Source organism: Arctopsyche grandis, chromosome 8, assembly GCF_051622035.1.
Source record: "Arctopsyche grandis isolate Sample6627 chromosome 8, ASM5162203v2, whole genome shotgun sequence".
Taxonomy (NCBI): Eukaryota; Metazoa; Arthropoda; class Insecta; order Trichoptera; family Hydropsychidae; genus Arctopsyche; species Arctopsyche grandis.
In genome coordinates this window covers 2,737,549-2,760,315 of record NC_135362.1, presented here as the reverse complement: position 1 = coordinate 2,760,315, position 22,767 = coordinate 2,737,549, and the positions used below count along the sequence as shown (strand labels likewise).

At 36.8% G+C, this 22,767-nt stretch overlaps 2 protein-coding genes across 2 annotated transcripts; one reads left to right on the top strand and one right to left on the bottom strand.

Moving 5' to 3' along the window:
* The first annotated feature begins 418 nt into the window (after window positions 1-418).
* On the top strand, window positions 419-17,109 carry LOC143915311 (uncharacterized). The gene is made up of 22 exons (XM_077435881.1): window positions 419-1,231; window positions 1,721-1,881; window positions 1,964-3,439; window positions 3,513-3,616; window positions 6,158-6,511; window positions 8,599-8,785; window positions 8,862-9,002; window positions 9,085-9,246; window positions 9,805-9,922; window positions 10,008-10,163; window positions 10,745-11,472; window positions 11,568-11,675; window positions 12,473-12,596; window positions 12,686-12,801; window positions 12,892-12,957; window positions 13,035-13,150; window positions 13,236-13,302; window positions 13,391-13,471; window positions 14,578-14,748; window positions 14,832-15,006; window positions 15,084-15,337; window positions 15,901-17,109. Exons 2-22 carry the CDS (start codon window positions 1,760-1,762, stop codon window positions 16,265-16,267), a joined length of 5,193 nt encoding a protein of 1,730 aa, XP_077292007.1. The 5' UTR covers window positions 419-1,231; window positions 1,721-1,759; the 3' UTR covers window positions 16,268-17,109.
* Window positions 17,110-17,124: 15 nt separating this feature from the next.
* On the bottom strand, window positions 17,125-21,781 carry LOC143915626 (serine protease 33). Its single transcript, XM_077436336.1, has 10 exons — window positions 21,733-21,781; window positions 20,776-20,874; window positions 19,522-19,741; window positions 19,301-19,418; window positions 19,083-19,227; window positions 18,000-18,120; window positions 17,803-17,933; window positions 17,545-17,673; window positions 17,354-17,461; window positions 17,125-17,282 (listed from the first exon to the last, which is right to left on the bottom strand). The coding sequence occupies exons 1-10, from the start codon at window positions 21,779-21,781 to the stop codon at window positions 17,125-17,127; spliced, it is 1,278 nt and encodes a 425-aa protein (XP_077292462.1).
* Between the last annotated feature and the right edge of the window lie 986 nt (window positions 21,782-22,767).

The following is a 22,767-nucleotide window of genomic DNA, read 5'->3' as shown; positions in this document are numbered from 1 at the left end:
AGTGAGCTGATGAATAGAGATCGGCGGACAAGTTGCTTTTACCCATAAAAAATGGTTCGCTATTATTTTTCGTTTATGTAAGCATTTGTCAAATACAGAGCATCTTCTCAATTTGACTTGAACGGTTAGGTGATCATTCCGCAAAAAGCGATCTCACGCAAGTCACTAAAATCTCGATCACGGAACATCTGGCACCCAAAAACTCCATCGCGAAATATTGTACAAACGAGAACTCGAGTGCCGTGTTCCGTGATCGAGATTTTAGTGACTTGCGCGAGATCGCTTTTTTTTACAAGTCTCATATCAGCTTACTTTGGCTTTTTCGTCTGACAATTTTTTTGCGGAATAATTCGTTTACCGACTTAAGCACGAGAAAAAAGATTAAGATTCACCGTGTCGGCATACATTGGTTATCGGTGAATTTTTAGAAATTCAACATTCGTACATATGTACATTGTAGAAAATAAATTCGTTCTAAACGCAAAGTTCGAGCCGGAGTCGTTCGAATTTTTAAAGATTTCGACTCCGACGACCCAGACAGCCCCGGTTTAAGCGAATGTACATTCTCGAAACGACGATAGAATCAGTTTTCGGTTTTTATGTCATCGCGTTGCGCGTCGGTAACCGAATCCGACACGCCTACAATCGATATTCGACTTTACGCAACGGTGGCGCAAAGGTCATTATCGCGAGACGCGATTCGGAGCTGCCACCCGTTCACGAATTTCATCGGGATTAGAGACAAAGGCGGCCATATTGGTAGGCGTGAATTCGTTTTCGAATGTATCGAGCGCGGGCCCCGGAATTCATATGCAATTGGAACGGATGACGCGCGCGTCTCCATTTTGGAACGGAGCGGTGGGGGAGCGTGGAGACGCCTAGTTCGCTCGCGGCATTATCGGCGTTCGGCGCTCAGTCACTCGTTGCTACCGTTATAGCGTCACACGCTAGCGGCGTTGGCCGAAAAGCTGCGGTGCTGCGGTGCTGCCGTGCTGCCGTGCTGCCGACTGACGACTGACGTTTGGGAGCCCCCCTCGACCCCCCGTGCCCCCGCTTTCCGCTTCCCCGCAGAGTGGACGCTCCGCCCCGCTCGTCATTGTCCCGCCTCGTCAACGTGTCAAACGCGCCCCACTCGCCCCGCACCCGCTCTCCACCCCCGCACCCCCCGCGACTCGAAGCTCAGCCCCGCGAGATGCCCCCCGCCGCCGCACCTGACAGCTGACCCCTTCAGGTACACATCATAACCTCAACATTCGCCAAACAAATGAATATTTATTTTTCAAATTTTAATTCACTTTTCGCCCGCCATTTTGGATTGGCGCGCTGTCTACGCCTAATTTAACCTCAAACGTGCTGATGCGGCCTCCAAGCTATTTTGACCATTATTGTTGCACATTTCATACCATCAACGGTGATTTTTGCTTGCATCGATATCAAAGTAACACACAATTAATGTTTATATTTAAATGTTGATATACGATAGTGTTGCCGCTGTGTAATTTGTTTATTTAGTATTTAGTATTGACTCTTTTTTAAAGAACGCCTACTTCCCACAGTATAAATTTTATTTGATCAAACGAATCAATTTTTGATTATAAACAATCTGAATAATTGAAAATATTATAAATATAACACTCGCGTATTTTATTTCTTAGAATTTTGTAACTTTTGATATTGATTTATGGATGTACTATAAGCTTGTAATTTTGTTTGGTTTCAGTATTTTTCAATACGCAAAAGTAATATTGCATAAATCACGATGAAGAACCAAAAGAGTCAAGCCATGACGCTTACGCTGTGTCTCGAAGACAATGCAGGCAAAGATACAAATCTTGAAGTGAAACCGAATGATGACTTCGGATCGTTCCTGCAGAGAGCAAAGTAAGCCATCCTTTCAGTCATATTTGGGTATTTTAAAATATTTACATATACTATGTAACTAAGTTTTCTTTTTCAATTGTAGAAAAATTTTGGGATATGCACCTCAATTGACGGACATAACCGAAGGCAAGGTAGTTTCTTTGAAGGATAACATATATAGGTTTCTAATTGAAGCCGAAATGAATAAAGGAATAGAGAAAGAAGCTGAGAAGAGTGCAGAGGAGGAAGAAGAGGAGTTTGGTGAAATCGAATACCTCGCCGAAGACGAAGAAGAATTATTTGACGTTAAAGAAGAGAAACCGCCCCTGATTGTAAATGAGTCGACTGTTGGCTACGAGTCTGAAGAATATGCTCCGACAGAATACTTGGAAGAGGACAGCGATGAGCCCGGTATTGTCGATTTGGAAATTTTAGATTCTTCTCTAGAAGAGGACATCGACGACTTGGAAAATTTAGAAATGTTGCCACCCAAGAAGAAAGCGCGGCTGGCCGACGACGATTTGGGGGTCGACGATATATTCAACACGTTAACTGTGCCCGTCGCTGAAGATACCGAGCAAATATATACGACGAAAGAGCTCTTGGACGTGTTGGGCGATTCGTCGGATGAAACCCCCACTAAAAGCAATCTGAAGAACGGTCATTTAGGGAGCAAGACAAAGATTAAAACTAAAATCGGTTCTAAGTATGCGTACGAAAGGCAAGCTATGCATAAACACAATTTAAAGACCAAGTCGAAGACGAAAGTCAAAGCGAACGATAAAAAGTCAAAGTATTCTACGAAATATTCTAGTTTTTCCAACGACTTGAAAGACGTCAGCAAGAGCTCATTTTTCGCCAAGCGTCAAATGGAGAAAAGTTTAGGCATCAAAAAGCTCAAACAGGACGAAGTCGTGCCTAACAAAAAGGCTGACGTAAAGAAGAAAAATTCCAGATTGAGTTCATTTGATCTAGCCATGCTGAAACGGACCGTTCGCCAACCCATCATCGCCCTTCCGAAGATGACCGATCTCGATATCAGAGCGTGTCAGGAGTCGGTCGACGAAATCGGCAACTATATATCGAAAAGCGCGCAAAAATCTGAAAGCTTCAACTCCGTGTCTCTGGACGATTCCAGATTTTTGCCCGCCAATTATGAGGATATCGACAATGAAGGTGTGTATGATTACATGGAGGATGTGTTCAACCAGACCGACATGAACGATTTGCTGACCGTCAGGAAGGACAAGAGTTTCGTCCCCGCAAAGCCTAGCAAGAAGGCGGTCAAAGATGAGATTTCGAAAGCTGTTGGCGGCATTCACAAAGCGATGGGGCTCGATAAGAAGTTTTCCAATTTAGTCAGGCCCGCAAAGAAGCCTAGAGGCAGGCCGCCCAAGAAATTCCTTAAGCTGATGAACGATGAGCCGATCAAGAAAGAGGCCGATTACGATAGTCACATGACGTTTTTGGAGAGTGTTGTGAAGAGGGAACCCATCGACGATGAAGACGACGACTATATGCCTAGTAAAGATAATTTAGACTGGATGAAGAATAAAAAGAAGGGAAAATATAGTTGCAGGTAAAGATTTTGTTCGTATGTGGAATCGATGATCGTGGGTTTCCGGGTGTTTAATTTTTGTTTGTAATTGCAGAATGTGCTCGACTTCTTTCACACGCTTGATGCAGGCCGTAAACCATGCACTGTGTCATCAAATACCGGGCAAAGCTATTTTCCCATGCATTTTATGCGCCTACGGTAAGCACTTAATTTGCTGATACCTATAAATAAAATAAACACGTAAGCTGGTACATTTGTAAGGAAGAATTTAAATAATTATTATTTTCTTATACAATTTAGAGATTCATCTATCTATATATATACAGCAGCAGTCACATAAAACGGAACGCTTAAGCGAAACATGTTTTTGCGTGAAATTTCGGTAATCTTATATAAAACCAAAACCGAAAGTCATTTAAATGATAGGTTGTACCATAGTGCATTCGTGTAATACCAAACGTGAAAAAAAAAAGTTGACAAAAATGAGTTGGGGAGAAATTTTATGGAGGGCAGATTTTACGACCGTGCGTTGACTTCACGGTTAAATGAAATTTGAAATGAAAATAACACTATACATATACATTTTTAATTTTATTACAGTCACATATTATTATTTACAACTTATAAAAAAGAAATTAATATTTTGTAGCGGCTCCTTTCGATTTTATAACTTCTTTTATTCGGTTTGGCATGGAATCTACTAAAGTTTTTAAATTTTCGATTGGGAAGTCTTCGTACCATATCTTTTCTATTATTTCTTTCAACGATTTAAGAGTAGTAACATTGTTCTTCCTTATCCTGTACTTGATACACATCCATAAATTTTCGATTGGATTTAAATCGGGACCATTGCCAGGCCATGGTAGTGTCTTTACACCCATTTCTTGTAAATAGTCCCGAACCAAAAAAAAAGTAAAAAAAAAAAATCAGTTTTTTGATTGAAATTTTATAATTTATATTCAATGCTATCAAATAAAATGAATTCTCACCAATTTAGCTCGATGACAAGGGGCAGAGTCATCTTGAAAAATTATATCATCGGTATATGAAAGGTGGTTTTCCATCGATGGGACAAAGCTTTCTTCTAAAATTTTTTTATATTTTTTTCCATCGATGGCACCTTGTAGAAACTCCAATTGTCCAATGCTATGGTACGAAAAGCATCCCCAGACCATTTGAGTTGGAGGATGCTTAACATTTTTAAGGGTACAATTTTCATTATACCTTTCGCCAACTTTCCTTCGGACATACGGAAAACCATCAGGACTATAGAGGTTAAACTTTGATTTGTCGGAAAGTATCACTCGTTGCCAATCTGATGGACTCCAATTTTCATGTGCTTTCGCCCATTCCAATCGATTGTTTTTCATTCTCTTGGTTAGTAGTGGTTTTTTTGCAGCTTTCCGACCGTACAGTCCAGCTTCTCTGAGTCGCCTTCTTACTGTTGAGTCGCTGATTTCCATGGAAAATTGTGAAGATACATCTGTTCTTATTTCTACAGCAGTTTTGAATCGCTGCTGTAAAGATAATCTGGTTATTACACGGTCTTGCCTCTCCGATGTGCATCTTTTCAGTTCGGTCCCCTTCTTACGATCAAAACTTCCAGATTCTCTTTTTTTTTATCAGTATTCTCGAAACAGTCGATATAGAACATCCCATTTTCTTGGAAATTGACCGAAAGGAAAATCCTGAATTCGCCAATGTCACGATTTTTACACTCTTCTGCAATGATAACTGAGCTCGTTTTTTCATGTTGACGTGTTAAAATTCGAATTTGATGCTTTCTCCTCGAAAACCCATACTAAACTGAACTCAAATCTTAGAAAACAATCATATTTAGAATATTTGGTCGTTAAAAACCCTACACATAAAGGGATTATCCTTTAATGACCTCGAAGTCGTAAAATTCACAAGCGTTCCATTTTATGTGACTGCTGGTGTATATATAAATCAATGTTTGTTTGTCTGTCTCGTATTCGTTCCTATACCATTCAACCGATTGCAATGAAACTTACATGAGTTATTGTGTGCATGCCTGCGATGGTTTCTATAAAAATAAATCGCCTAAAACCGGGAATGTGAATGAGTAGCATCGCAAAGCAATAATTTCAAATGTGTTCGCCACCTGCGTTGTTAGGGTAAAATAAACAAAATATTGAATAATTTCGAATTTGTTCGCCGCATGCGTTTTTCCGACAAATTATCATTGCTGTAATTTAATTTGATTGTTAAGTACTAGTTGTTTTACCCGGCTTCACTCAGTATTTGTAATATAAACAGTTTAAACATGGCGAATCTAATAATAAATGTTCATTTATTTTTTTATTAAATTTATTTGAATCGAAAAAATATAATATTCAACCAATTGAATTGTTGTTATAGAAACTTTGTTTTGTTTTCGAAGTTCCAAACCAAAGATATAAACGTACAAAGTCTCTTTCGAAATTATATATTAGATTAATTTGAAACTGAAACATTCACTTATCGAAACACATTGAGAAACTGGAACGGGCATTGCATGTTATTGTGGCAGTGCAACGCATGCCGGGTTCAGTTACTAATTTATAATTGAGGGTCAAATAATCAAATTTTCAAAAGAAAAATATTTTCAAAAATGTTGAAATACCAACCGTCGTGTGAAGAACTTACAAAATTAGTTTTAAATAAATAAATTCGACAAGATTTGACACTTATACATGATTTTCAAATACTAATCGATATCTTGCGTTTATTTTTCAGCATTTACAACATATAGCGAGCTCCAGAAGCATATGAAGAACGATCACCGTAAATCCAAATCTCCGTCGATGCTACCGGACGGTACGCCAAAGCCCAAAGGTAAACCGGGACGGCCCAAGAAAGGCGGCGTCCTCACACCGACGCTGATCAAGCCGGAGATAATGGACGATGAAGAAGTTTGCGACGTGGAAATGCTGGAGGAGTGGTTGGACGAGGACGACACGTTGGTGGATTTCGAAAATGTGACGGAAACGGAGGAGTTTGTTGAGTTGTTGAAGGCCGAGTCGATCGAATTGAAGGATGAAGTTGATGAACATATTGAGGCGAAGGAGGATGCGGAAGATGACGATACGAGTATGATTTTGTCCATATATCAATTTTGTTAATGTTACTTAACCCTTTGCGTTGACGGTGTCACATTTGCGAATATAATGAGTAATTTTATAATCACTGGGTAGGTAGGAGTCTTTCGGTATGGGCTGGAAACATTTTTCTTTTTGGAAAATATGATTTGATGTAGGATCTGGTTGTCAGGAGACATAGGCGGTAGAGTAAAATGAGACTCGTTATCAGTTTATTCGGCGGAGCCACAACAATTTAAGCATTCGTTATGCGTCACACATGCAAGATGACAACTTAACCATTCTTCTAGTCATCCTTCAAACTAATCATTCATATATGCATTCCGTCTAGACTTAAAACTAAATCTTACAGTAATAATAAATCAAACGTATTATTGAATACTGAAAAGCACCAAGAAAAAGACTTGGACGTGTCGTATGACGAGGACGGGAGCTTTCAGGAGCTATCCAGCTACAACTGAAGCTCGACCGCACGTGGTCCTCGTGGCTGGGTAGAAGATACGGGGGGGGGGGGGGGGGGCAGGACATGTGATCTCGTAGGAGACCATTTTTGACCATTGTGGCGCTTTAGGAATTCCTGTTATGCCACAATGGTCTGTTTAGAATAAAAATAAATAAATAAAATAAATAAATAAATGACTGCCTCAGGTGAAAATCTGGTTAGAACAGGACTAGGGTTTCTGAAAACCCGATGGATCCGGGTCCAAAATCAAAATCAAAACCTTTCAGATTTTAAATTCAAATTTTATTTATTTTATATTTTGTTTCATTATACAATTCTCGAAAAATAATATAGAAGGTGATTAAAAACATATAAACAAATACAAATATAATACAGTAAATCATAATGCAAAAATATAGCAAAAAATTTTTAACATAATAATACTTAAGAACAGTGGTTCTTAATCTTGTTGGAGGTACTGAACCCCACCAGTTTCATATGCACATTCAACGAACCCTTCTTAATTGAAAAATAAAATATGATTTTTTTCAAATTCAAAACATATGTAGGTATATATTTTACTGATGCACAAAATGAACCGTGCATCAACATCACTGTGTTCAAAGAACAAAACCATTAAAACATGATTTTCACACAAAAACAAAAACATAATAATGAATATTTACTGCAAATCCGTGTGGCTTCTGCTGTTGCCTTTCAGAGACTAGTTCAGAAATGCGCGGCTTCACCTTGGCGAGTGCCACTCTCGTGTCATTTTCGCAACAAAGTCTGTTCCTTTTCTTCTTTTTTATGTCCAGCATCCTTGAAAACGATTGCTCGCAAAGATATGTAGTAACCAACGGTATGAAAATCTCCAGAGCTTTCTTAGCAATAACAGGGTACTTTACCATATGTTGACACCATCAATTTTGAGAGCGTTGTTGTTCTGAAGAGTTGCTGTTGAACCTGGCTCTGCTGAATTTCCGCCGAACCCCTGAGACTGACTCACCGAACCCCCGGGGTTCGATCGAACCCAGGTTAAGAACCACTGCTTTAGAAACACTAAAGCATTGAGAGACTTATCCCCCAATGCCGATCTTAGTTTAATGCAGAGGTATACCAATATTATCGGCATATTTAGCAAATATGTGATTTTGTGTCCCTTTATTACTATCGTTATTATTATAGAATTTTGTAGTTTTCCGAAAAATATAATGAAAACTATATTTATATTCGGTCAAGAATAAAACTGATTTTTTTTAAGAGAATTACAAGAAATAATTAAAATAAAGTACTTATCGTTAACGAAATCAGGTATGATGATGATAATAATATTGAAACGATGTTTACACCCTGAAGTCTTTAAATTTAGCCAAATTTCAGTACGCCGTATCGTTTTCGGTATTTATTTTCAGTATTTGCAAAATCCGTTCCATTGTTCGCATTTTTCTCAGAACTCACTATATTAGCATTATACTAGATATTTTCAATGTTGAAAAAAGAAATGCCTGGCAATCTTGCACATATACCTTTAGAATGTCTCGGTAACCAAAGGGTTATCGTGTTAGGTTAGTTAATGATTGTAATAGTATGAAAAAAGTTGTTTTTTCTGGATAAAAAAGGAGTTGTTTTTTCAGAGCAGGTCAATAAAGTTGAGGAAATTGATTTTACGGTATCTGGTGACGAAGAGTGGCTGTTGGACGAGGGCGAGGAAGAAGCCGCTAGAGTGTCCGAAGACAGCGATACCGTAAAAGAATCAAAATCAATTCAGAAGAGACGAGGGCGGAAACCTAAATTTAGGAAATTCAAATGCAGCACATGCTTGTACGTATTATTGTTTATTTATTCATCAAGCGTGTTGGTTGAGTTATAGATAAAACATTTTTTTTAATATTTTCAGACGCTGTTACGATAGTCACAACACGTTGCGTAGTCACGTATGCAGCGGACCTAAAGAGAAACTGCGAGGAACTCGTGGCGCTTATCGTTGTGCTCTGTGCGGTCAAACGTTCACTACTCGTAGACGATTGGTCTATCACAGGTGTGAAGATTCACTGTTTTTTTTACTTCCGTTTTACGTGTTGATATTCAGGTTTTTCAATTTTGTGTTGACATGCTTTCAGATCGTTCCACCAGGTGGAATTGCTCGAGAGGAAAATGGTCTGTAAAGATTGTCCGGGGCGTAAGTTTACTTCGGAGGCCGAACTTTTCGATCACATAAACAATGAGCACAATGTTGATTTCGTGTGTGAAGAACCCGGATGCACAAAACAATTCCATCTTCGGTATTATTCATTTATATTCGTATGTGGTCTTCCTTAGCATGCGATCTGCATTTGAATCACAGTTGACTATTTTTTTTGTAGCAACAACTTGCTTATTATAATTTTTGTTTTTTACAAGGCCAACCCTAACTTAACCTATCCTGACCCTTAAATAAATAGGTGCTGGCTGCCAAGATATATTTTTTTTAAAGTTTGATTTCATCAATATTTTCAAAAAAAAAAAACAGCTGCCAACACCTATATATTTAAGGGTCAGTTAGGGTTGGCCCTATACATTTAAGAATAGGTTGTTAGGTTCGGTATTATTCAGTCTCTATGTCACACGCGAGAACTGAGACAGTGAGACCGCATATTAAAGTAAAAACGTAGGTAGATCGCATACTAAAGTAGATATGTGAAGATAGACCGCATACTAAAGTGGCACCTTCATTTGTATCGCATGCGGTGACGGAATTGCATTTAAAATCGTTACATTTGCCGTCTCTGATTGTGTTTCATTATATATGTAACATATGTAATTATGATCTTTATTTATTGAATTTGTGTTTTATTCTTCAGGTCGGCTCTTAGAGCTCACTCTCGCACTCACGGCACAAAGTCGTATCAGTGCCAAGAGTGCGGTAAACAATTCTACGATATACACAATCTGAAAGAGCACAACATCACACATCTGACGGTATTGTTACGTTCGAATCGTATATGAAATGTTGTTTCTGTATTTTGTTTTCGTTTACTTTAAATTAGTTTCAATTTTATATTAGGTAAAACCATTCCAATGTCACATTTGTCTTAAATTCTTGAATAGAAGATCTCGTCTGCGAATGCATTTACTCGCGCACGTGTCTTGTCCGGTGGAAAATTGTGTACTCGTGTGTAAATGTTGCAAGATGGCTTTCAAAGATGCTGCTGACGCTGAGGTAAATTCAACACATTTTTTTTATTGAATCATCAGAGCTTAAAATTGAGTCTCATAATGGATTATAAATATTGTCATCTAACTTAGGCCCGCTCTTAAAGAACTTAAATATCCAACTGATCGAAAGATAGTTTGTCTAATTAGTTCTTATATTTATTTTCCTTACTAGCGTTGTACCCGATGATATATCATCGCATGGGTGTTGGCATATTAAGTTATTAAATAATAAAAAAAATATTCATATTTAATTGTTTAATATGAAAAAAATGGTAAAAACTACCTACATGTAAACAATATAAAAATTAATCAATTAAATAAATTTTCAATAGATGGCGGTAAATTCTCTGCCAAGAGGAAACATTGGTAGCAATTAGTATATATATAGATGTTTTTTTTTTGTTATTGTATTCATATATACGTTTTGGCAGTGGTTTAGCTGTCCTTATGGTTTCAACTAAAATCAGGTCTGAAATTGTAGATGAATAATTGCTAGTCCGTTATGTCCTCAGTTTCTTTATTTGATTTTATGAATAATAGTGGATAATTTTAAGCATTATCTAACACAAAATTGTTGTTTTATAGGTTCATATTCTCAACGCTGAAGATTGCCGCAATTACGTATTGGCGAATGAGAATGAAGAGTTGTTGAGCGCTTTTGAGTCTTCGGATGATAAAAAATTCATTGAAATAGATATCGACGATCCCCCTAAGATTTCCATTCGTCTGGAGACTACCGTCGACGATATAGTCAATGAAACGCTGGCAGACAACGAAATAGTCAGCATGACTACGGAAACCACCACCCTCATACAGGTCAAAGATGAGAATGATGAGAACGCCAGTGAAATGCTCGGTGGAGACGATTCGATGAAGGCGCTTCTTGCTGAAGTGGGCGCCGTGAAGCTCATGCTGACTGAAGACGGGACTGTCGGAGAGATCTTGGAAGACCATTCCGTCGCGCCCGATGATAACGCGCCGATCAACGAAGAGTCCAGAAATCGACAGAGCGTCAAAGACCTGCTCGAAGGAGTCGGCACTATAAAAGATTTGCTCGAGAACGTGGATCCGATGGCCGATCAGAACGTTGTGAATGATTCGGAGACCTCGGCCATGATCACCGAGCTTCAGAATGAGCTGTTGGACAGTTCCAATGTAATAAAGGATGAAACGGGTGTGAAGAATATGACGTTGGTGAGGAACAGTCAGATTTTCACCGAAGACGAACTCATGTCGCAGTTGAGCGAAAATTCGAAACTTTTCATCAAAGTCGTTAAGATCAAAGTCGTCTATCGGTGCGAGTATTGCGAAAAGTATGGTTTCACTATCATTATTGTAAATATATATATATATGCTATACTATTTGCTGATTCGAGATGTTTATTTTTTTTGATATATTTTTTTTTAGGAATTATTATACGAAGGATGCGCTCAATGCACACAGATTGTCTCACGATGGATTGAGGAATCCTTTCATATGCAATGTTTGCAAAGCTGCATTCTCTACGTTTGCCAGGTATGCTTTTTTACTAGTAGAGTTTCTGAAGGAGAAAATATTGTAACAAATCAAAGCAGGTATAAAAATTGTAGCTAATCCTAACAAAACCTAGATAACCTACCTAAACCTAAAACCTACCATAAAGAATTTCGAGTTTTGTAAAGGTGTGTTTAGACTCTAATATATCTTGCAACAATATAAAATAAACAAAAGAAGACTATTAATGAATGTATTTTTCCAAAACTAGTTCCATCTTCTTCATTGTTGTTAAAATGTAATGCTCACAATCTAAAATACTCAACAGTTAGGGATTTGCATTGGGAAATACTGCTATGGTTATAAATTCAGAAATTCTGGTGTAAACCAGTCTTTTATAAACATTGACACGGATTTCACGACCGATGTTCAATGCATTTTTTTTTCAATGCTACCTGGAGAGGCTTAGCGGGTAGTATTCTTGTTTACTTCAAAATACAACCCAAATAATACGTCTTATCACCGTATTTCAGGCCCATGGACTTATTGGCACAACGCCGATCGGCGTTGGTCAGCATTCAAAGTGTTGAGGAACAGCAATGCTAGATTTTCATTTAAAGATCTGTTAAAATCTGCGTATTTTTTTAAACGCTCACATCTCATAAACGAGATTAAACCAGCAAAAATCATTGTCATGTTTGAATTCAGTGGGTCAAATTTAGTATAGATTGATTAGTCTCTGCTCCGGTCATTTTTTTTTTATCGCTCAATGTGATCAGAGGCAAGATTTAAGTTTCTCTTTTCCAATGTATTATAATTTTTCTTTACGGTGTTTGCAGATGTACTTCGCATAAAACGACGCACGGATTTTACAAGTTAAACATAGAAGAAGACAAAGAGAAGAATCCAAACGACGTCACCAACCATGAAAATTTTCCAGTAATTAAATATTTCCTTTGCCAGGTAACTTTGCACTTATCGCACATATTTAATTTCAATATTTCAGTCGCAGTGTTCGTTTTATCAATATATCAATATATATTTTTTTATAGCATTGCAGTAAAACATTTTTACATTGGACGTACCTTCAAGTGCACAGAAGGCACAAACACAGTCAGAATACATATTATTTCAATTGTAAAATATGCGGAGACAGATTCACCGATAGGTATTTATTGTTGTTTGTTTGTGTTATGTATTCGGTGTTTGATATTATGTAATGAGACTATATATATATTTTTTTTTATTTCATTAATAGTTGGTTGCTAAATTCGCATCGTCGGAAAGTGCACGCCGAATCTATAAACTGCAAAAAAGGCGCCAAGTAATTACTATTTCATAGCCTGTTAAGGTACGTTACAATTATTTTGATCTGACGTGTATTATTTTTTTGACTTTCAGCACTAGTTACAAATGTGCCGATTGTGGCGAGGGATACAATAAAAGGATAGAATTGGCGAAGCATCGTTTGGAAGTGCACAGCGATCCGTCTTTGATAGAGCAAAAAAATAAGCCTGGTATTGATTGGTTTTTTTTTAATGTATTTTGACGATTCGTATAATGCGGTGTTTTTTATTGTGTTTATTATTTTTGTGTGTGTAGGTCCGTTTGCTTGCACCTCGTGCGATCGAATGTATCAGACAAAAGTCGGACTGGACGGCCATATGAGGTATTGAATCGAATATGATTTTTATGTATGTATGTATGTATATAATATGTGTATTAACGATTTGTTAAAACGCATTGTATGCTTTTAGGTCGCATAATGGAGATATCTACGTGTGCGATCTGTGCGGAAATAGTTTCAATCATCGCACCGGACTTGAAACTCATCATAAGTATGTCGTTGTGTGTTGTATGAGCTGCTTGAGTAGGCCTTGTCCAATTTTAAAGGTCACCTTCGTTAGTCTACTTATGCGTCATGAGTATTTTTCTGTTTTTTTACATTGAAGTTTGAAGTGTTAGCTTGTTTAACCTGATCGCATTAACCTAATAAGTCGTAGTGGTTGGTTTATCGGTTGGCTTGGAAAGTTCGACAACTTTCGCTTGGCCTCTGACGTTTTGATGCGCATTCGGTATTCCTGTGCCGCCCGCTCAGTTCTACAGAGAACTGCGAGAGGAATCAGATGTTTTTGGCTGAAGTAATTTGAGATTTTAATTGTTATATCACTGCTGATAGGCTAATTTTATAATTTTATGCTATGAATTCGTATGAGCTCTTCCTGATGCTTCAGAGTTTAAACAATCTATTTCTACATACTGTTATATATGCTAAGGAGGCCTAACGGGTAAACCCCAATGCGCCTTCCTGGCCAATTACAAACATCGTTATACAATTTTTAGAATAATTTTAACGGTAAACATTGCCACAAAAATCGCGAATACGGAATATCTGGCACTCGAGTTTTCGCTAGTACAATATTTCGCGTGAGTTGCTTTCGATTGCTGGAGTTTTTGGGTGCCAGATGTTTCGTGATCGAGATTTTAGTGACGTGCGCGAGATCGCTTTTTGCGGAATAATCACCAAACTAATTTTAACAAAGCAACATACAGACATTTATGGAAATTTTTTTGATAAACTTTCGTTTTCGGAGCATTTTTTTTATATAAGTCGTCAAATTTCGAGATGTTGAAAACTCGAAAATTGCGAGAAATGAGTTAAAGTTTCCAATTTGTTGTAACTCTGGAGGTCTGGCCAGCAGCAACCAGTTGGACTCGAACCCGTGACCACTGTGTTCGAAAGCATATATGCTAATCACTAGTCCACGCTGCTGGTTACGGTTTAGATTTTTTCTATGAAATTCATACATGTATTTGGCGCAAAGTATTATTATATTATAAATTGATCTCGGAAGTTGGACAAAAGCTGTTCGGTCAATTCTGTAAAATTAAATAAAAAGATGGGTCACAGTTTTTTAAATTTTTTCCTTTTATTTATTTTCAGACGTGTACATTTGCGAGAGCAACGATATTCTTGTCGCACTTGCGATCAAAACTTCTTCACGAGCGTTGATTTGGAAAATCATAAGAGATGTCATTCGGGTGAGAAGCCCTTCCCTTGTGAGTTCTGTCAAATGTCTTTCCGTACGAAAGGTCGAAGAAACGAACATCACAGGTTTGTCACATTTCTCCAATATATTTGTACATATGTATTAGCATTTGTACTAAATTAAACTAATCGTCTGTACTTGTTATAAGGACTCACACTGGAGAAAGGCCATACCCATGTGACATCTGCGGAGTGGCCTTCCGGAGGTCGAACGCTATGAAAAATCATCGCTTGATACACACTGGAGAACAACGACACAATTGTCCTCATTGTCCGAAATTATTCCACGTCTATACCAATCTCAAATCGCACATCAAAGCTAAGGTTGGTGTAAATCCGTGAATTTTCATTGATTTTCACTCTCGGCAGTCGTTGATATTTTTGTTGTGTATTTTTTTCAGCATCCTGAAAAGTGTATCATTTTGGAAATTGACGGAGAGCCCATCGATACTTTGGAAGAATCGTTGAAAATAATAACGGACGCTGATAGCGCCGAGGTTATAACCGGCGATTTGGCGACGAACGATGCTGGAAATATGCTCGTATTGGAAGACGTTATTATCGAAGACGAGAGCGAAGCTATTCTCCGTCAAGACGAGTCGGCTAATATTTTAGAATATACATACGAGACTGATATCAATGCACACGTTCAAGGGTTTGTATTTATTTCCTTTTTAATTTTTGTTTTAAACCTCTTAAAATTTAGTTCGAACTAAAAATGAAAAATATAATCCAAATTAGTTAATCTTATTAATTGTTAGAAAATTATTATCATATTGTACAACGTATAATACCTACATACAAGTACAAGCCACGAACTAGCTAAATGATATAAATCTATTATAATAACGTGCGCAGAAGGCTTTGCGCCTGTCGCAGATATAGTACCTGCAAATAGCCACAACCTTTATTTATTTAAGATTACATTTCACTAGTGAGAAACTAAACATTTTTGACAGTTGACTGTTGTCAATAGCGGAAGACTGCGATGTTGTCATTTTTTTGTATCGTTTCTAATGCGGAAATCTATATTTTCGAATGATCATTTCATATTTTTTAACGGTCACATTATAATGCCAAAATATATAAGTTTTTAATGCACAAACATTTTTTTTAAGATACAAAGTATTTTTCTCAATGTATGTACAGTTAAATCGTATCATTTTTTATAGCTGAAATTGCTTGTTATTTTTATTTATTTGTTTTTTTTTTTTGTAGTTCTGAAATGCAATGTGATACTGTGGAGTATGTCGATGGAACTATCGTCGATGGTAAAAATTCTAAAGTTCATATTCAGCTGCTGGATGGCTCCGAGCATGAGCAGGGTTTGCTTTATACCGTCGAAGACGCTTCTATGCATCTCATTGAAGGTGAAGTTCGGTACGCGTTAGTTGACGATATAAATGACGATCATAAACAGCAGTTCACTATCATAGACGAGGATCATAAGCAGCAATTTACTATCATCGATGACAATAATAAACAACAGTTTACTATCATAGATGACGATCATAAGCAGCAGTTCACTATCATCGATGAAGACCAAGAAGGGGACCCCAAAGGGGATTCTGTATATTATACTTAATTTTAATAATGTATTTTTTAATTAATATTATTCAAAATGTGTATATAGGAATGATTTTGTATAATTGATAGCCTTTATTTGTAAATATTTTATGTATGATAGGTTTTTACACGGAAATAGATAAGACATCTGCTTCATTTTTATGTGAAAATTGTAATATATATTTTTTTTTTTGCATAATATATACCGGACTATATAAATATATTATAAATTATGGTAAGTAACTGTTTCCTTCGAAATGTTTGACCGAAAATTGCCATAGGTCGATGATTTTTTTTTGCTAATATTAAAATTTAACCATTAGATATGCCGCTATTCTACCGACCATCTCGTATATATTTAATAGTGCAAAAATTTCTATTGTTTAAGTCAATTATGTACATAAACGTTAATATGTATAGCTTTTTTTTTTAATCATTCGAAGAAAAAAAGATTTTATTTGAACGTATTTTTTTGCATAAAATCTCTGAATACGTTTTGTACATTCTGTTATAGTATTATTGTAATTTTCATTTAGTCAATAGTTTTAATCAATATTTGGTATTTTTTATTATGAAATTTGTTGTTTTTTTTTTTTTGATAATTTTTTTAATAAATTCAGTCTGCTAATGATATATCTTTTATATAAAATATATTAAAAAAAAAAGCCTGTAAAATTTGTAGATTGTATTTATTTTATATATAAATAAATATGTACACTACATCTTAACGAGATCATGAGTAATTTAAATAATTTTTTAAATTACTACGTATTTTTATGATTTTTTTTTTTTATATGAAATTAGTTTAAAGATGTCTCTTTATTATTTGTATTGGTTAAATAAAACAAAACTATATTAATCACTTCGTAGATATGTTCATTTCCATATGATGTGTTTTATCCAAGGACTGGTTACTAGAACGTTGTGGTAAATGCCGGGTTGGTGATCGATTCCGCAACCGAAGCCTGCACTGGTTATCCCGACGAGATAGTACCGTCCATCCTTCATGATCACCAATGGACCTCCAGAATCGCCTGCAAGTTTAATAGTTTAAATTTCACCTAATACAATATAATACGTTTGATCATTGAAGAAACTGAATTACCGAGGCAAGCGTCCTGGTGTCCATCTGAGTGTCCTGCACATATCATTTCCGAGTGAATTTCCACTGATATTTGTTTACTCCTATGCCACATGATGCATTCTTCAGTGCCTGCACATAGTATTTTTTTTTAATTAATTGACACATTTTAGAATCAAATCTAATCAATGAATGACCTGAGTTCTATCACTTACTAAGTATAGGAACAATAGCCGATCTAAGTCTATGAGTGCCTCTCGGGGCAGATCCATGTCCTGTGCTACCCCATCCTGCCACGAGAGCTGTCCTTCCCGCCAATGGACCGTTGAATCCCCATTCCGAATCTCCGCTGTCTCCTAACTCCTAAAATACATTCCCTCAAGGTAAATAAATACATATACAACATATCTCAAATATTGATCTGATCCATACCTGTCCCACATTGTTATATTCTAAGGAGTTCCACGATGGACTTGGCAAGCATACCGGAAGCACATGTGTCCCGAGCACTGCCGGCCTCGATAGCAGCAGCAATGCCAAGTCGTAACGGTCCGGTTGAGTTATCCTGTATCTGAACAGCGGATGAACTATCTTCTGGCTGACCCTGTAACTATTTTGTGTTGTATATCTCAAAGCATACGTATGATGTAATTTTAAGTAAGTTACTGACTTGTGTCTTTCAGCTGGAGGAGCTTGAGCCCTAGTGTCAAGAGCGCCAAGCCAGACTGCTATGTCTTTGGCTCTTGCTCGCTGGACACAATGACCGGCAGTTGCCACGAACCAACGGGACACTAAAAAATCATAATAAGAATATAAGCCTTCTGTGTAATTCATTACATGGGGAGCTTTCTTCTAAATGTGATATTCATGGCTACGACATTTGCCTAAAGACGCAATAACTGACCCTTCGAAAGATGTCTATGACAGACAAATCTTTGCTTGAATGCCCACCTTAACCCTTTGAATGCTGACCAACGCTGATTGGCGTTTAGCCAACAAGTCCATGGGCTTGAAATACGCCGATAGGCGTTGTTTTTTCAGTAGGTAAAAATAAATAAGAATACTACCCGCTAAGCCTTTCCAGGTAGCATTGAAAAAAAATGCATTGAACATGAATCGTGAAATCCGTGTCAATGTTTATAAAGACTGGTTTACACCGAAATATCTGAACTTATAAGCATAGCAGAATTACCTGATGGAAATCCCTAACTGCTGAGTATTTTAGATTGTGGCTTGGAATTTAGATAGTGAGCATTACATTTTAACAACAATGAATAAGATGAAACTAGTTTTGGAAGAATACATTCATTAATAGACTTATTTTGTTTCTTTTATAGTGTTGCAAGATATATTAGAGAGACTAAACACACCTTTACAAAACTCGAAATCCTCGACGGTAGTTATCTAGGTTTTGTTTGGATTAGCTACAACTTAATACCTGCTTTCTATTGGCTTTCTAAATAATTCTAGTTGGAAATGTTGGCGAAATTTTCAGCGTGATGGACTTTCAACAGAAAAGACTTAAGCACTCAAAGGGTTAAAGACGCAATAACTGACCCTTTGAAATATGTCTACGGCGGACAAATCTCTACCAGAATGCCCACCTTAACTCATCCTTCACCATTCCAGGTCGGTTCCTTTCCTCTACACCCAACACTTTATAAGACTGAATTGTACACATCTTTAATATGATATCTGTTAAAATGGTTTTGAAACATCCCCAAAATCAGGTGTATATAATAACAATAAATACCTAGAACTCCACCGCATTGATAATCCCCGATTCTGATGTGAGCTTGCCACGGAAATTCTGCAAACTGTGCTGCTCTCCCCCCTATTATGCGTTTTTGGAGAATGTTGTCTGATGCTCCACCTCCTGCAACTCCACAGTCGGTTTCCTAAAATTTGTTGACAAATTAATATTTTTTGATGCATATTTCTTATTGAGATTGCAAAGTATGATTGATTTACTTCATCATAGTCATCGTCTATTCTACGCCTGAAAACGTTGCTAGGTATCATCGTCCTTCTGCGCCAGATGTGTTTGTCTTCTAATGGGTCCCATTTGTAAGTTGCGACTTGCGGAGGGCTAGATGAGGATAGCAATTGTGCTTAGACTACTGAATTCAGGTAAGAATGTTCTGAATTTTCCAGAGTTTAATATGTGGAGTGAATATGTCTTAGAGTTTTACTTGTGTATGAAGTTGTCTTGAAGTTCTGAATAGTCTGGACTTGGTGAATCGAGCACGCAGCACGAGAAGAGCCAACCGTCTCCGCATCCTGGGGCACGTATTCCTCCTCGCATCCAGCATGCTAGTGCTAACGAGCATGCCCGTGGTGATCCCGAATGTACACATGATTGGGGTAAACCTAGAGCACCCTGCACCAGGCGAGCGCCCAATCCCAGAATTCCTGCAGAAGAAAACACTGCTTATAGTCGAGCAACAATTTATTATGTAATGTGAATTGAGATTAATACGAACAAGACTTGAGACATACACTTCTACGAACATACAGATCTGAATAACGTTTGATCTAATTGAATGAAAATTTATTATATAGCTCGGTTGATTGAACCGAACCGCCAGCCAGGCCCGGCCCGAGGGTATATGGTTCCTATATGGCTCGCTCCTAGGCAGATTGGTTTCAGCCCCCCCCCCCTTAAATTTTTAAACAATAAATTTCATGACAGTTCTTGAAATTTTATGTTGACGAATAATATATTGAGACAAAAACACAAAAAATAAATTTAAAAGGCACGTTTTATGTATAAAAATTTTATAATATATAGAGTGAAAAAAGAAAAAGTTAAAGGCGTTTAAACAATTAAAATCTGACATAGCGAGAGGGTGGTGAAAAGGGAAAAAACGTTCGGAAAAATGTGGAAAAATGCGGCAATGTGGACAATAGACGTCACCGAGAAAGATTATGGAGTATTTTCAAACGTGTTTATTACGATTATTTTTCACCATCGCAATGGCGGACTTGATTTCCATATATATTGATGACCAAACCGAGCAAAATGGCAAAGTTTCGGAAACGATCGGAAGAGTGTGGAAAAGAACCCAAATTTCGTCAGACGAAGAGGAAGTAATTAAGAGAAGGTAAGTGAAGTAAGAAGAGGCTAGTAAGTAACGAATAAAATTCGGATAACTATGAAGAAAATCGGTAATGAAGATATTAATTTATATTCAACAATGAATTGAAGAATTTTATAGTCATTTCTTATTCAACTATGTAATACATATTATTACAATATAATTCAATGCAAGGTCTTTAAAATATTTCTCTATATATATATATATATATATATATATATATATATATATATATATATATATATATATATATATATATATATATATATATATATATATATATGTATACAAATGTAAGGAAAAAGCATATATTATTAATTTACAGCCGAATTCTAATCCGTGATTAACCCAACGATGACGCATTCGAGTTATCAGTAGGAGGATCACGGGTTCGAGACCTACCCAGGGCAAAGTTTTTTTCTCTGGTTTTTATATCGTATTTTGTATCTAATAGCGTTAGTAAAAACAAACAGATGGAATTGGGCTATTACATATTTGTATGTATGTAATATATTCAGAGTGAAAACGAGTGGGAACTGAAATTGAGCTTCGATATACTAAGAGTACCCACGCATTGAAGTCACATTTGTCACGCTCTCACCGAAGACGATCGCTTCTGTTTTTGGCGAGCAATTAAAACGGGGTCACCTAGCTCTGGAAGAGCGTGGCGGAAAATTAATGTTTGCTTTTTAGAAATTTTTGTAAAAATTGACGAGAATCGCAGGTCAGGTCATACCGGTCGAATAATGGGTTGGATGGGAACTGGCGCTGGACTTTCTAGAACGCGTTTACTTTCCCTTCTGTGCTCCAGTTAGGGTAATATTATAGGTATAGTAATAGTTACAGTTCGCACGTACGCGCACACGAACGACCACTTTTTTTTGCCGGCGACACTGCACTTTTTCCATTTTAGAAAACCGGCTCTTGTCTCTATTTCCCTCTCTCTCTCTGCGTGTCTAGGCGGGCATATGTGAAAATTTGTGAAAACACACAAAGCCGGCACTGGATGTGAAATTCGATCTAGAAACCAGGAAGTGTGATAGTGGTGTATTTAGGGCATCATATTGTCAAGCCCGCAAACTTACGACAGTGCTTTGCAAAGATATTCGACTGAACCTATGATGTAAACTTCGCGATTAAGCTGATGTAGTCGGAAGACAAAACACTGTGTATGCCTGAAAGAATAAAAAAAAAATCTTCATCGGAAATATGTAGTCTTGGTTGCAGTTTCAGATTCGTTGAGGCTTGCTTAAATAACAATGATTTGGGGGGGGAGACCTTAGAAACATTCCTTCAAATATCTACCTGATTGGGAATCATATGAATTTTTGAGTGAAAATTGTGAGTGTTTCATGGTGTGAGTTTTTTTTCGAATGTTTTAAAAAGTCCGGGGGAAGAATATGTGCTCAATGGGCCACTGTTCGAAGAAGAGTATCTTTAATAGTCTTTATATGTAGGGGAGAAGTACTATGAAAGGGCCATTTTTATAAATCGATTCATAAATACCGTTTAATCAATCTAAAATTCAAAAATATATTAACTAAACAAAAATAACTTTTAGGAAGGGAAATTGATAAAAAAACATCTTAAATTACACTGTTCGACAAATGACGACTTTTAAAATGTTTCAGAAACGAGAATTGACTTTTCTTATAGATCAATGCCCAGTGAACACGATTCGTTTATTTTATCGAGGTAAGCCAGTTATCAATAGAATTTTTGTTATTAATACACAAGAATAGTCGAAGTATGATTTTTCTAAGTGGAATTTTATTTAATTCTCATATAAAGGTAATTTAATATATTATCCCTATTAATTCAATTCAGATTCGTGTAAATACGAGTATACACTAGTACGAGCTTTTTTTCTCGCAATTTTACCGGTTTAAAATTCACCACACATCCAATTAACCCTTTTAAACGAAATCAAAAAATAGTGTGGCCAGAACACTATCCTAATAAACATGTTTCAGTAGAAAATACTCAATATAATATAGTATTACCAGTGGGAAAAAATCCCAAGTGAAAATACGTAATTTTGACTTTTAATTTGAACTGGACGACTACTTAGAGAGATCTGAAAGCTGAAAAGTACTACAAATGAAAGATAAAATACCCGACTGTAGATTGCAATATTCATTTTGAACAGGAAATTAACAGATTTTGAGAAATCGACCGAACAACACCAAGATATAGACATATACATCTCCGAATATCTCCGAATTTCGAGCCAATCAACACTTTTTATTACCAGATTCGTGTTCACTGGGCATCGATCTACAAGAAAAGTCATATCTCGTCTCTGAAACATTTTTCGTATCGAACACTGTTATTATTACG

What these genes read in the sequence shown, in the direction of transcription:
- LOC143915311 (XM_077435881.1), top strand. Translation starts at nt 1,760, where the DNA reads ATGAAGAACCAAAAGAGTCAAGCCATGACGCTTACGCTGTGTCTCGAA. An exon ending in TCGTTCCTGCAGAGAGCAAA is followed by an intron (nt 1,882 to 1,963) that starts GTAAGCCATCCT and finishes TTTCAATTGTAG; the next exon opens with AAAAATTTTGGGATATGCAC. An exon ending in CGGTGCGAGTATTGCGAAAA is followed by an intron (nt 11,473 to 11,567) that starts GTATGGTTTCAC and finishes ATTTTTTTTTAG; the next exon opens with GAATTATTATACGAAGGATG.
- LOC143915626 (XM_077436336.1), bottom strand. Translation starts at nt 21,781, where the DNA reads ATGAAACACTCACAATTTTCACTCAAAAATTCATATGATTCCCAATCA. An exon ending in CTCGAATGCGTCATCGTTGG is followed by an intron (nt 19,742 to 20,775) that starts GTTAATCACGGA and finishes TTTCTTCTGCAG; the next exon opens with GAATTCTGGGATTGGGCGCT. An exon ending in ACACCAGGACGCTTGCCTCG is followed by an intron (nt 17,283 to 17,353) that starts GTAATTCAGTTT and finishes TTAAACTTGCAG; the next exon opens with GCGATTCTGGAGGTCCATTG.